A 13357-nucleotide genomic window follows, 5' to 3' on the forward strand; every position below is an offset into this window, starting at 1 on the left:
GAAGGAAAATGTTTTGTGCACATCCCACACATACAATACCAATTAATCTGTCAATTTTTCAAAGCTAGACTTCAGAAAAAAAAATAAAAGAGAAGTGCCCAAAGTTACAATTTTAAATCCTTAATAGACATTCTTCCTAATTTTCAAAAACATTTAGCCCTCAGCAGCTCTCTATACCCCAAGATCATGAAAAAAACATAATATAACAATATGTGGGGGAAGGCTAAATGAGATTACCTTCTCTAAATGACAAAGCTATTTGCAGTTAAGTGGCATGCAAGTAGTAATTACATTTTTCATTTGCATAATAATGAAACAATCCTTTTAAGAAAAGGTGTGTCTTGTAGAAGCTTCACAATGAATAACTTTGTATATGAAAGTAAGCCTTGGTTTACTTCCAGAAGCTTTGCCTCTGCCACTGTAACTTCCTGAGTCAAACCCCAACTAATTTCTGTAACCCATGCCTTGTAACTGGTCACTGAGCTGAACAGCTACCTACACACACACACACACACAACCTGTTAGCTGACACTTCAGGCTTGTTAGACATTACTGAGTCATTACAGACTATATTTTTATATTATTTGAAAAGAAATGGATGTCCCATCTTAGATGAATAAAGATAAATTTTGATACCAACATTCTAAATTATGTCTTTCTTCCCCCTCCAACATTTTTAATATAGAAAAAGTCAGTATTTTGACCCATATTTTTCATGCACCAGTTAACTAGAAAATTACAGAACCTGAAGAGCTCAGATAAAATTCATCAAGGGGATTAAAACAAGGCATGCCTCCTCCTCCTCCATAGCGTGGGATGCTACTGGAATGTGAATTAAAGACTCTCAAGCCTTTGAAAAATGAGGACCCCTGAATTTTTAATTTTGTTAACTAATCATTAGAGAACTGGAAATCACTGCATTTCTGAGTGTTTGATAGGTAGCTGCTTCCATAAAGTACATTTTCAATTTTGTAAGAGCTGGCTTGTTTCCCAGCACATTGATTTGTGGGACCACTACTTACAGCACCTAGAGCATAATTAAATATTAAGTCCCTCCTTGATGTATGCAAAGCCTGTCTAAGAGGATTAGTAGGCACACTGAGGGTGGCTTTCACACGTTTTCTGGTAATTGAACACTGCAATATCATTAAAATTATCTTTATTAAATAGAAATCCACATTCATACTTTATAATATCTGCTGGCCCTTTTTGTACCAAGGATTGGTATAGGAAAAGAGGGATCCCCTAAAAGCATGTAAGAAATGCCACGCAAGTAATAATACAACAATCTGGAAGCAAGATGATGAATACATTTTTGACCTATTTGCAATCTAAAGTTCATTAAAAAGCCCTGAAAACCAACAACCTCTAAACACATTCCTGTAAAATCTAAAACCAGCATTCAATCCACAGCTCCTTTCCTCCCCACTTACTTTAATTTTTTTAAAAATTATTTTGCTGGATGAGAAAGGATGACTAAATTGATAAAGGTGTAGCGATACCACAGAAAGTGATGTCTACAGACAGACTGACACAGTTTGAAAGATGAGATTCCTCCTGTCTACTTCTTCATCCAGGATTACTCAGCAACCTGACTAAACTTTTAAGTTGCCCTTCAATACTCCCTCCTGTAAAAACAGGGTTGCATTTAAAGGTCTTTGTACCTGAAGCATGAACTTGCACAGGAAAATTGTCTTAACTACAATGCCAAAGCTCATGTAGAAATCTCTCTCTTTACTTTTCAGCAGCCATGTAAGCACTGAATTCTGCTTGTTCCACTAACATACCTGAAGGACTGGGAAATGCCTAGTTTTCCATATATTATTTTATTATTAAATTCTCCTTGCTTGTTAATTCACAAAAATATGCAAACTTAGTAAGACCTCAAACATTGCCACCACGTGCTTTACTAATATCAGTTTGTAGACTAGCATTTGACATCACCTGACTAAAAGAGGAAAAATTACAAAATAAATACATCTAAGTCCACTTATTTATTTTCTTGGACATTTGTGAAGGACTTTGAATTTCAGTGACAGTTATCTAATGGACAGACCAACATGACTCTTCTGTCTAAATAACACATTAGTTACCTAGCACAAAATCTTGGAAGAAAAGAAAGGGTTCTTATCAACCACACTGACTTTGTGAATATATTGTTTTATTATTATATTCTCCTTGCTTGTTAATTCACAAAATATGCAAACTTAGTAAGACCTCAAACAAGGCCATCACTTGCTTTACTAATATCAGTTTGTAGACTAGCATTTGACATCACCTGACTAAAAGAGGAAAAATTACAAAATAAATACATCTAAGTCCACTTATTTATTTTCTTGGACATTTGTGAAGGACTTTGAATTTCAGTGACAGTTATCTAATGGACAGACCAACATGACTCTTCTGTCTAAATAACACATTAGTTACCTAGCACAAAATCTTGGAAGAAAAGAAAGGGTTCTTATCAACCACACTGACTTTGTGCTGACATGAAAATGAGAATAACTTTTAATATATTCCACTATGACTCTTATAATTGCACTCTGTAGCAGAAATTGGGGTGCATAAACAATGATTTTTATATATGTACATTGAAGCACTGCTTTCACTATTGTTAAGCAGGAAAGCTGTTTCTACCCTTAGCTGAACAGTAAAAAGTATATACAGAGAAATCAGTATTACAGGGTTGTATACATATTTTCATATTATTTCTGAAAGGTTTGAGCTTATCTAGTGCACTTTTCAAGCGTTTCATGTCTTCTTGTACTACCTGCTTACTCATCAGCAAAAGTGTGAAGCACTGAAGTGATCAGCAACTCTGTGATGAGCAGATGAACTGTTGCTCAGCCAGTACAAACTTCCTCCCTCACATAAAGAAAACCAGGTTTTCCTGCTTGAAACTAGGAGTATTCTAAAAATCCTTTCAGGAAACTGAAAGTAACTGATTATATGGGGAGGCCTGAATAGACTGGAAGACTGAGCCAGCAAAATTTGCACAAGGTTTAACAGCTGTGCTGCACCTGGAACAGCACAGGTGGGGACAGCACAGCTGCGGCTGTTTCAGCTCTGCTGAGGGAGCCCTGGGGGTTCTGGTGGGCAGTGAGCCACACATAAGCCAGCAATGCATTCAATTAAGTCCTAAAATTTGGTTTTGTAACCAAACGGATGAGTGCTTCTTTTTGCAAAGTTATACATCTTGACTTACAAGATCATGGGAGAAAATAAAAGTTTGATAAATATTTAAAGTAAAATCACAAGTGTAATGAGTCTCATAAGGCTTCTGTCAAATACAGATTCTTTTTCTGTCTTCTACAAACATGGCTGAAAGCTATTATCTGCCTGTATCTTTTTTTTAAGACATACTCTAGTGAATGTTTTATAACTGGAAATGATTTTGAATTGGAAAGCAGGTCACAGGCAAAACAAATACTGACAAGGGATTGAACTGAAGATGAAGACTCCAATCACAGACACCTTAATAGTAGTTGAAGAGTTAAATGCTGGTATTACTGTAAATACAAGAGAAAAAGTAATTTCCAAAGAAACCAAGAGATAAGTACTTTCTTTTCCTTTTAAGATTTTTATTAGGATTGTTCCCTTGGATGAATTTAGCACAGCAAGTCAGAACTGAGATATTGCTTTTGTTTTATATGAATATAAAGTAGGTTTGCTCACAGATTTTTTTTCAAACTATTAGAAATATTCTATTTTTGTTCTGTAAGGTCTTGGCATGGGGGCGGGCACTTAGAAAATTAACAGAAAGTAACTGCTTCTGAACAATTCTACATGCAGCAAGAGCTATTCACATGATTTCAAAGCTGCTACACATTCATACAATAATATTTAAAGCCTCAAGAAAAAAAAGGGTCAGTGGCCAGTAATTACCATTTTAATTCTGAGTAAAATGTGACACCAAGTGGAAGATAAAGAGGGAAGGTAAAATTGACAGAAAAAAAATGGTCAGAAAAGAAAGGAAGTACAAAAACATCCGTCAATGTCTGACATAGAGGAAAATCACTAGTGTTCCATCAAGTTCAGTAGTATGTACTCCTGATCCTAAACAAAAATTAGAGAAGTCCTTTACCTTTATGTAACTTTTCAAAGAATCAGAATGTTTCAGAAACTTGGTTTAAAAAAAGGAAAGTAGGATTAGTCTCCAGACAACAGAATCCATCACAACCACATACTGCAGACCAGCATTTCATTATGTAATCCTCACCCATAAAACAGTTTAATGCTGTAATTTGCAGCAATCAATATTAATACCTTTGTTTCAGGCCAGCAAGCTCTGAGAACAGCCTGTGTCCTGAAGTATACAAGCAGCTTGCTATCCTCATCACTGAGATGGAAGGCTTGCTCCAGAATTTGCAATACCCTGATGCGAGGCTTCACTGCTAGGGAGTCATCACCGCAGAAAGGTCTCAACCACTCCAGAAGGTCATCTGAAGAGACTATTTTCTCCCTGTAATTAAACAACACTGTGTTAAACAGTCTCAGGTAATAATCCTAATGAAAATACTACAGGCATTTTTAAAACTTAACAAGCACATTCGGTACGTAAGAAATACTTAACACCAGAAAATGGCAGATCTGTGTATGAGTGAGGCTGCAGGGAAACCAGACCTTGTCAATCAGGAGCCCAAAGCTGTGTGGCATACAAACTTTTTTTGGACTTCAAATAACCACATAATACCACAGAAATCCATCTGTACACTTAGATATTCTCTCACCAACTACCCTGGTACCATACAGTGGTGCTGGGTTTCAGCATCTGGAAATCCAAGCCTTTTCATGGGGTGAATGCCTGACTGATGCCTGTACTACCACACCATCTGACTTTATGGAAAACCAGCTTGAATGCTTGCATTTTTAGTATGACACTTTTATCTTTGAATGCTTATTCATACTGTCACCCTGCACTCTTTTTCTTCCTTTAAAAGCCCTTTCTTTCCATTCCACACACACAAATTTGTAGCTCTAGCCCTACTTTTCTATTTTTTTTCTGTACTATCTCTAGCCAGTTTGATCATTCTAAGTTCTTAGGATGATAATGATTGGAATATGCCCAAAATCTTAGAAACAAAAAAAAGAGGGTCAGACCTTGTTAATTTTAAAAACTCTTAAGTATATAATTTGATTCAGAAAGTGAATTCTATTAAATACACTATAACTGTGGCAAAGCATTCACAGTTCACAGATCACCAGGAACTGACCAAGCAGTTCACAGCTGGAGACAGAATAATCTGTGCTGTCCCTCAGAGGCTATAAACTAACAGGTACCAAATCAGTAAATGCTGTTTTAACTTTCAGTAATATTTTAATTCAAGCAGACCTTTTTCTTAAAAAAAACAGAAGCTGAGCAAGGGGCTCCTGGTGGAGTGTGATTGTAACTAATGTTCCCTTATTTGTCTTAACAAGGCAGACAGCAAAGTAATATGAGACAGAAAATACCAAGCCAACCTGTCCTGCAGCTATGAAATAATAAACATTGACATCTGAGGTTTTCATATTACAAGGATTTCAATTTTACTTAGGCTTTATATTGTCTGAATGATGCTGTTAGCTCAGAACTCCAGCTGAATTAGACATGCCTTTGCTGAACACTTGGCATTCAAACTGCAAATTAAAAGTGTGGGAATTAAAGGGACTTCATGGAATATTTGAAAAGTTTGTAGAGCTTGCTCTTGAGGCTTACATATGTTTTCCTGAAGAAAATATTTCTGTTTTGTAAATTGAGTAGCTGAATTTTAAGGTAATAAATATTTAAAGGAATATAAACAATCTCGCAGTCACAATTACTTTCACTCCAGCTTACTGTTTCAGCAGTTAAATGTTGATAAAGTATACAAATTGTTCTTTATACCTTAGAATACTGCACATTATATTTATTGCAAATTTTTACATCAATTCAGTCTACTTCAGTATCCAACACTGAAGTAATTTAATTTCATTGCAGAAGCCTCAAAAAAATAGCATAACTGTTTTTGTGTGGTTACTAGAAAGTATGGGATCTTATTATCATTATCACACATGGATTCTTCATTTATACATCTTGTGGGAAAAAAGCTGATTTTTTTTTTTTTTGTTTCTTCCTTTTCTCTGTAGGAAGTGAAAATGCAAATGTCAGTGAGATATGCAGGCCATTATGTGATCTGAAGTAAGGACATTCCCAAAAGAGGAGAAAAAATGTGGTGAAGCATCATATAGCATCTGGGAAATTATTTCTGCACTATACTTTACAAATATGGACAAACTTAGATATCTAAATTCAGATATTTGAAAATGAATCATTATAATTTACAACTTATCAACTAAATTGAAACAAAAGCAGTGACATGCTCCTGGTAGATATACAAGCTGCAGTAGTCACAGCTGAAAAACCATTTTCTCATTTCACTATAATACACAGTTATCTAAATTTTAGGTTCAGTGCTTTCTCCCAAATGATAAAGTAAAGGCTTCTGTCAGGGTTCAGATTTCTAACATGAAAAATGATAGCCCGTTCCAGAATAAAGTCTTAGAAAATTAAGTGCAAACCCATTATATATATCCATGAAGAAAAATCATCCATATTCTGAGTTGTACCTTCAAAGATTTCATGAGAAGCATCTTTCAAAGTCTTACCCAGAGAATCCATACAGGAAGCTCTTACCCTTTTTCAACGCTTGCATGCACTGCAGAAATTATACCTTCAAGGATTTCGAGTGGATCTTTCTCTGTGGTAGATGAATCACCATTTCCACTATTAAGGGGAGACAAAGTTACAATTAAAATGGTCCCTAATACTGTATCTCATTTTTTGCACTTGTAGGATTTATATGAATTGTTCAATAATGATAAGAATGTTCCATTTTTGCTTCTTAACTAGTACCTTTATTTTTATGTCAGAGTAATGCAAAAAGAAACAAGAAAGAGTGGGAAAAAATACGAAAACTCTTAAACGAAACTTGAAAGGAAAACAAAGTTTAGTGCTTCTAACACAGATTAATTAGGTCAGCAGAATATTCACTTGTAATCTCACTACCTTAAAGATCAATATGAACTAAACAGACCTGAAGTTAGACATAAATGTCACCATCCTTTGTCTGAATCCTCTTTCAGAGCAGTATCTCTGTTGGTTTAAATTAGCTCAACTGTAACCTGAATCAGTAATATCCTATCTACTGATTTATCTGGGGTCACACCACCATGGAACAGCAGCCTCTGTGCACATGTGGAATAGAAAAATGTCCACCACTCCTACATCTGATCATGTTTCAGTTAAAATACAGCTTTCTTTTGCAGGTTAGAAGATTGTAAAAATTGGGTGAAGAAAGAAAGAAACAAACAAACAACCCAAAGCCACTCTGGTAGGAAAGCAAGCTTTGCTCCTAACTCAGTGAAAGTGACATTTTCAGCTAAGATTTTCCATTAATCAGACTCAGTGCTGAGAGAGGGGGAAAGATTTTGCCCTGGTACAACACACAGTGTCCTCCCACGGAAGCCACTGCGGCGGCAGCGATGCCTGGATGAACAGGAAAAACAACAGCTTTGCCTGGATTAGTTTGTCAAAGCTGCATTCAGGAAAGAGAAAAAAGGCAAATAGTTACCGAGTTATCTGACTGCAGATCATTTGAAAAACCAGAGAAAAAGTGTATTTTCTCTATAGTTCATCACCATATCAAAGCTCTTCTGACACTAAAAATGTCGGCCTCTTCCTGGATCTGCTCTTACCAAAAACAAACACATGCCCAGACTACTTTGACTGTTCTATCTAAAGCCAAAATACTACACAGCTGATAGTAATGTGCAAAAATTACTGTGATATTCCAAAATATTTTTGTCAAGAGTTAGAAAATATTTACAGTTTTGTCATTTATTACATCAGAAAGAGAAATATATTTCCTGGACAGTGATTTTATCATACAGCATAGACACCTAAATCTTTATAACCGTTAGTGTCTTCCTGCATTCAGAATTTTCATCTTTCCTATTTTTATCTTAGTAAGTGGCCAGCACTCCAGTGAACAACACTGGATTAAAAATCAATATGAATCTATTCAGAACAGATTCAAGATGATTTATTGCATGATGAAAATTTAGCATACTCATTTTATATTATTATGTTGCACTCCTGAAGTTTGAAATAGGAGTAGAAGGCTGTTACCATTGGACTTTTTCTCAAAAGATACTGTACATATGACTGACAAAAATGCTGCTCTTAGTACCAGTATTAGCATATGGTAGCTAAATAACTTTTTTATGAGTCAAGCTTGAATCTCAATATTTTTCTAAACATCTTCAAAGTATCTGGAAAGAGTCAAATTATAATTTATAGCACAGAATATATAGAAATATTCAGGGTTTTGAACTCTCAGAGACATGATATGTCTCCAAAATATAAAATCCATCATTACCAAAACACATAAAAAATTCATTCTCAGAAAGAAAAAAAAAAAAAAAAAAAAAAAAAAAAAAAAAAAAAAAAAAAAAATTACTTTCACGGAAAGTAGACATAACAGAACTGAACATTCTGTTTAGGAAAAAAAAATACACCCTCAGAGCAGAAGCGTGGAAACGGTAAAAAGCAGACCAATATTCAAATAATCATTTTATGCAACTTGCTACATGCATTAGGAGATGGTTTCAATTTCCTTTAAAACACAAAAAGCTAAAAAAATTCATTACATAACCCTAGAGTGAAGACAGATATAAGGCACTTCATTAACGCTCTTTTTATAAGCCACTTTGTTAGTGATTTGTTTACAAGCCAGATTTAAATTTTCCAATTTTTTTTGTGCCCTTTTTTCAATTAAGTTCATAATAAAAACACATCTACAAAGGGCATTAACATGGCATATCAAAAGGAATACTTGTAAAGCTTGCACACAAGAAGAGAATGAGTATTGAAACAGAAACAAACAGGACATTTGCAGCCCTTCAATACTTAAAGGAGGATTATAAGAAGAAATGGTGACAGCCGAGAGAGTCAATTCCGACTACGTATAAAGAAGGAATTTTTTACAGTGAGGCTGGTGAGACACTGGCACAGCTTGTTCAGAGCAGTGGTGGATGCCCTTTTGCTGGAAACATTCAAGGCCAGACTGGACAGGCTCTGAGTGAACTGATCTAGATGAAGATGTCCCTGCCCATTGTAGGGGGTGCTGTACAAGACAACCTTTAATAGTCCCTGCCAACCCAAACTATTATGTGCTTGTGCAGTGTACAGAAAGTGAGTTCTTACTGCTCTACTTGCACTTACTCATGTTTAGTGTACATGAACAACTACCATATCAAAGGAAACCGACCAGCAAACCTTGTATTTTGGGCATCCTCAATTTAGAGATCAGTTCTGGACAGTCCTAGCCCTTGCTCTTCAAAAAAACTTCATCAGAAATGAAAGTTGTTAGCACCTGTCACAAGCAGGCTCAAGCAGCTACTCAAAATTACCCTAATACAAAACAAAACCAAACCCCCCAAACAAACAAAAAAGCCAAACAAACCCAACCCAAAACGGTTCAAAAGAAATGCATCTGCAAAATCTAATGGGCATTTCTGGAAATAAAAAATCATTGTTTCTGACAATATGTCTGTGAAGCTGATTTTCCAGAAAAACAGATGTATGAACATTTACAGGAAGCTTCAAGTTTGTCAGACACAGATGTCTTTTACTAAGCACAAGGAAAGGAGAAAAAAAGGTTAATCTAAGCAATAAGCTACAGTTATCTAGAATAAGGAAATATTTTAAAAAATCTAGAAAGAGTGAAAGCTAGCCATTTTTTAAGCTTAATACTGCCTTTACTGCCTAATGGTTAGAGGAATTAAAGAGATGACAGCTCTTGAGACAAATAATCCTGTCAAGTTTCCACAGATTACTGCCTTGTTCTTTTCTTAATAATTAATGATTAAAAATAAGCAGCTACTAACAGAAACAAATATAATTAATGAAGGATTAGTCTTCCACACAGATTATATGCTATTTTATGCATGTTTTAAACAACAGAACATGATTTAGTGTTCACCTCAAAACTCCTAGGTATGAGCTTTCTGTAATTACACTGATAAAGGCTTATTTTGATTTCAGTTCAGTGTCAGAAAAAGTGACGCATATTTAATCACATTCCTCAAACAGAATAAAGTACAAAGAACGCTTGGAAGAATAAATTAACTTAATCTAAATTTTTTAACCTAATTACTGTATTCATTGAAAATACTCCAGCTTTATTTTCCTCTTTCTGATTGTGCTTTGTCATATTCAAATATGAGGAAAATAAGGAAATAACAGGCTAATGGTGTTATCATTCAAAGCTAGGGATAAATGTCTTAATGGTAAACCATCATTTCCATCTAAAATACCACAAAATCATTATATACAAGTTACAAAATTACTCTGTATTACCCCCGCTCAAATGAGATGAGGTAATAAAATTCTGACTTTTTTTCCCATTAATGTAACTACTCTTTCTAACAAAGCTGGATTTACCTTCTTCAGAAAACAGTGGGCATTAAACAAGGAACTCAACATTTCACCAAACCTTTCCTGCCCACTGCCTGGTGAATGCTTTCAAAATTACATTGAACACTACATCCCTGTGGACAGGTAAGAGAAGAACTCTAGGAGCAGCAGGTGAAAGAGACCATGAAGCCTTCAGAAGACAAAATGTCTTTCCTGACTGACCAACCATGGACATGCCTGCAGTCATGGATCATGGAATGCTTTCTATCTACCATGCCAGTGATCTTAGGCAAGGAATTAAATTGAGTCTTAGGTAAGACTCATCAGGAGACCACAGCTGCTAAAATATTTTGTTTTGTTTTCCACAAGTTCATGTTTTCTATTGAAGATGCAACTGATTTTTATTTATAGTAGTTGTTTCTACAGGCAAACAAGAAAGCGCACAATACGTAAATCATGTAAAATATGAAAATATGCTCTGCTGGAGAGTTTTTACCCTACCAATGCAAGAGTTTCTATTTTGAGTTTTGTGTACCAGAACTGGAGAGTTAAAGGAGACAATAGTTAGAGGGAGACATTAGTTAAAAGAACTGGAGGACAACACTTCTCTTAAAATTGCAATTTAATTCTTTACAAATTTACAAATTACAAAATGCTGAATTAGGCAAGTAACTATGTTATATTTAACAAAAAATCTGTTTCTGAGAAGGTATTGAAGTTGTTAAGACTGTCATATCATACACTGCTGTAAAATGAAGCCAAAAAGTAACTTCAGCTTTCATGGAAACTTCACTTTCTAGAAGGTTCTTCTGCAAGAATGACTATATATGCTAATAGCAAAAGATATTTTACTATGTTTGAAGGGTGGTTGTAATTAATGCGACTGAAAGAAAGAATGTGTATTTTCAGTCACAGAAGTGGAGGACTGTTGTTTAATTATCAGGCAAATCACTGACACTACCCTAATTTTTCACATCCATATAGGCCTTCTTCACTTGTGTTTGCAATACCTTAATTACACTCCTTGTCACCACAGCTATAGAAAATCCAAGTTCAGAGTCATAGCCTTCCAACTGCTATTCTGAAGGTTAATTATCAAAGAAGGAATTTTCCAACAAAATCTCTTTCAAAACTACTGTATAAAATAACCACACTGTGTAACATATCAAAGCTCCAGTAAATAAACCTAAAAAAAGTATTCCCTTGAAATATTGCATTTATCAAGTAAAAGTTTGCTTTCCCAGCTACACAGGCAAGACTACTTCTTTAATTTAATTTCTAATAATTAGAAATGCAAGTATTGAAAAAATGTTGTAATTTGTGTTGTACCTTGAAAAGCGAACATCTGAGCATAGGACAGAAATTAATCCAATTTTATTCACAACAACAAAAGGAATACCAGCAGGCTTAAGAGATGTCACGTAACAATCTTTCTTTTAATTCCTCCCTATATTCAGATTATAGGTAGTACTTTATAATATTAACCCTTTCTGAATTTCATCATAGGGAGGGTATTATCTCAAGTATTTCCCATTTTAGCTGATGCTGGGTTTTCACTTCATGCTCTTTATCATTGTAGTAGACAAACTTTCCATAGTTCAGAATGGTATGAAATTATCTTTCTCTTCTTTTCCCAAAAAATGCAGCAGAGTGGGAGTGGAACATTTCTACTGACCACATAAGGTCACAACACACACCAAACCATCTTAATTGAAACTTAAAAGTAATTTGCCCACCCACTACAGTTTTCTCTGAGACAGTCATTCCCCTCTTTCCAGCCAAGTGTTGCATAGGAGTTACTGGAGACAGTCACTGTCCCAGAACTTTAAATCAACTTGCAGCCATCCCAGCCTTGCAATGCATATAAAGAAAAAAGTAATTCAGTTCACAGAAATGTGTTGATAAGAAGCAGAGTAGAAAGGAGAATTTTGATAGGTTTCTCACATTCTGCATGTTAATGAGACTCATTATAGTCAAAATAACTGGACTTTGTGAGCTTTGTATCCAGATACATCACACTGCTAGTCAGAAACAGCAGGACAGTTATTATCTAAAGCTAAATTATTCTTCTTTAAATGGACAAACCCAGACAAGAAAGACTATTACTTATGTTGCTGTGCAAAGCTCTATCATCACTGAGGATGCTGTGAACACTCTTTAACTGAGTGACAGGAGAAATCAATTTTCTGCCAAAGAGGACTGCAAACAATTTGACAGGCTGCCTTCTTTTCATCTGTGGCACTTCAATCTGCTGTAATATATACATACATGCTGAAAAAAAAGTAGAGTCATAGCAAACTTTCCATGCTAGACTTCTTTTCCAATTCCTTCTGTATGCATTCAGATCATCCTGCCCATATAATTTTTCGGCATGCAGAACAACAGGATAAATTCTCAAAGTTTTATTTCTCTAAACTGGTCTTAGAAGTGCTAAAAAGTGTTTACCAGACATCTAAGAGCTGAATACTCTTTCATACTTGTATGTATGCATGTATACATCTCTTTGAAACAGAAATACTTCAGAAGAGAGTTTTGCATGAATAGTTAAATGAGAAGTATCTGTTCAATTTAAAATGGATGATATAAAATTATCCTCCCTGCTTCCCTGCGCTCTCTTAAAAAAATGAGGGGGAATAAAATATTTCTAATGAACCAAACCAACCAGCACAAAAAAAATCCAGCTCCCAGAAATGGCTCAGCTAGTTTTTCCATAGACGGAAATTGTATGACTTCTGGTAGGACACACTGTTGTAGCAGAAGCTATTACTGGGCCTCTGCTGCCCAAATGCCTGCATGAGTTACCATTTCCAATAAACATGCCTTTTAACTCTGTTTAAGAACGAAGAAGTATGTGCTGCTGTAAATGTTACAAATATTCCCAAGGGCACATACACATAATGGAACAGTGCTGTAAAGCCAATG

At 35.2% G+C, this 13357-nt stretch overlaps 1 protein-coding gene across 2 annotated transcripts in view; it reads right to left on the reverse strand.

Annotated features, from left to right (window-relative positions):
• The window catches only part of NBAS (NBAS subunit of NRZ tethering complex), a 161691-nt gene that overhangs the window by 30782 nt on the left and 117552 nt on the right, over nucleotides 1-13357 (reverse strand). For both annotated transcript variants that reach the window (XM_039721603.1, XM_039721601.1), the window contains 2 exons: nucleotides 6653-6742; nucleotides 4267-4462 (listed from right to left, as the gene is read on the reverse strand). In XM_039721603.1, the coding sequence (XP_039577537.1) occupies nucleotides 4267-4462; nucleotides 6653-6742 (286 nt within the window). The remainder of the gene's footprint in view (nucleotides 1-4266; nucleotides 4463-6652; nucleotides 6743-13357) is intronic.

The sequence above is a fragment of the Passer montanus genome, unplaced genomic scaffold (genome assembly GCF_014805655.1).
Source record: "Passer montanus isolate IOZ18808 unplaced genomic scaffold, ASM1480565v1 scaffold46, whole genome shotgun sequence".
Taxonomy (NCBI): Eukaryota; Metazoa; Chordata; class Aves; order Passeriformes; family Passeridae; genus Passer; species Passer montanus.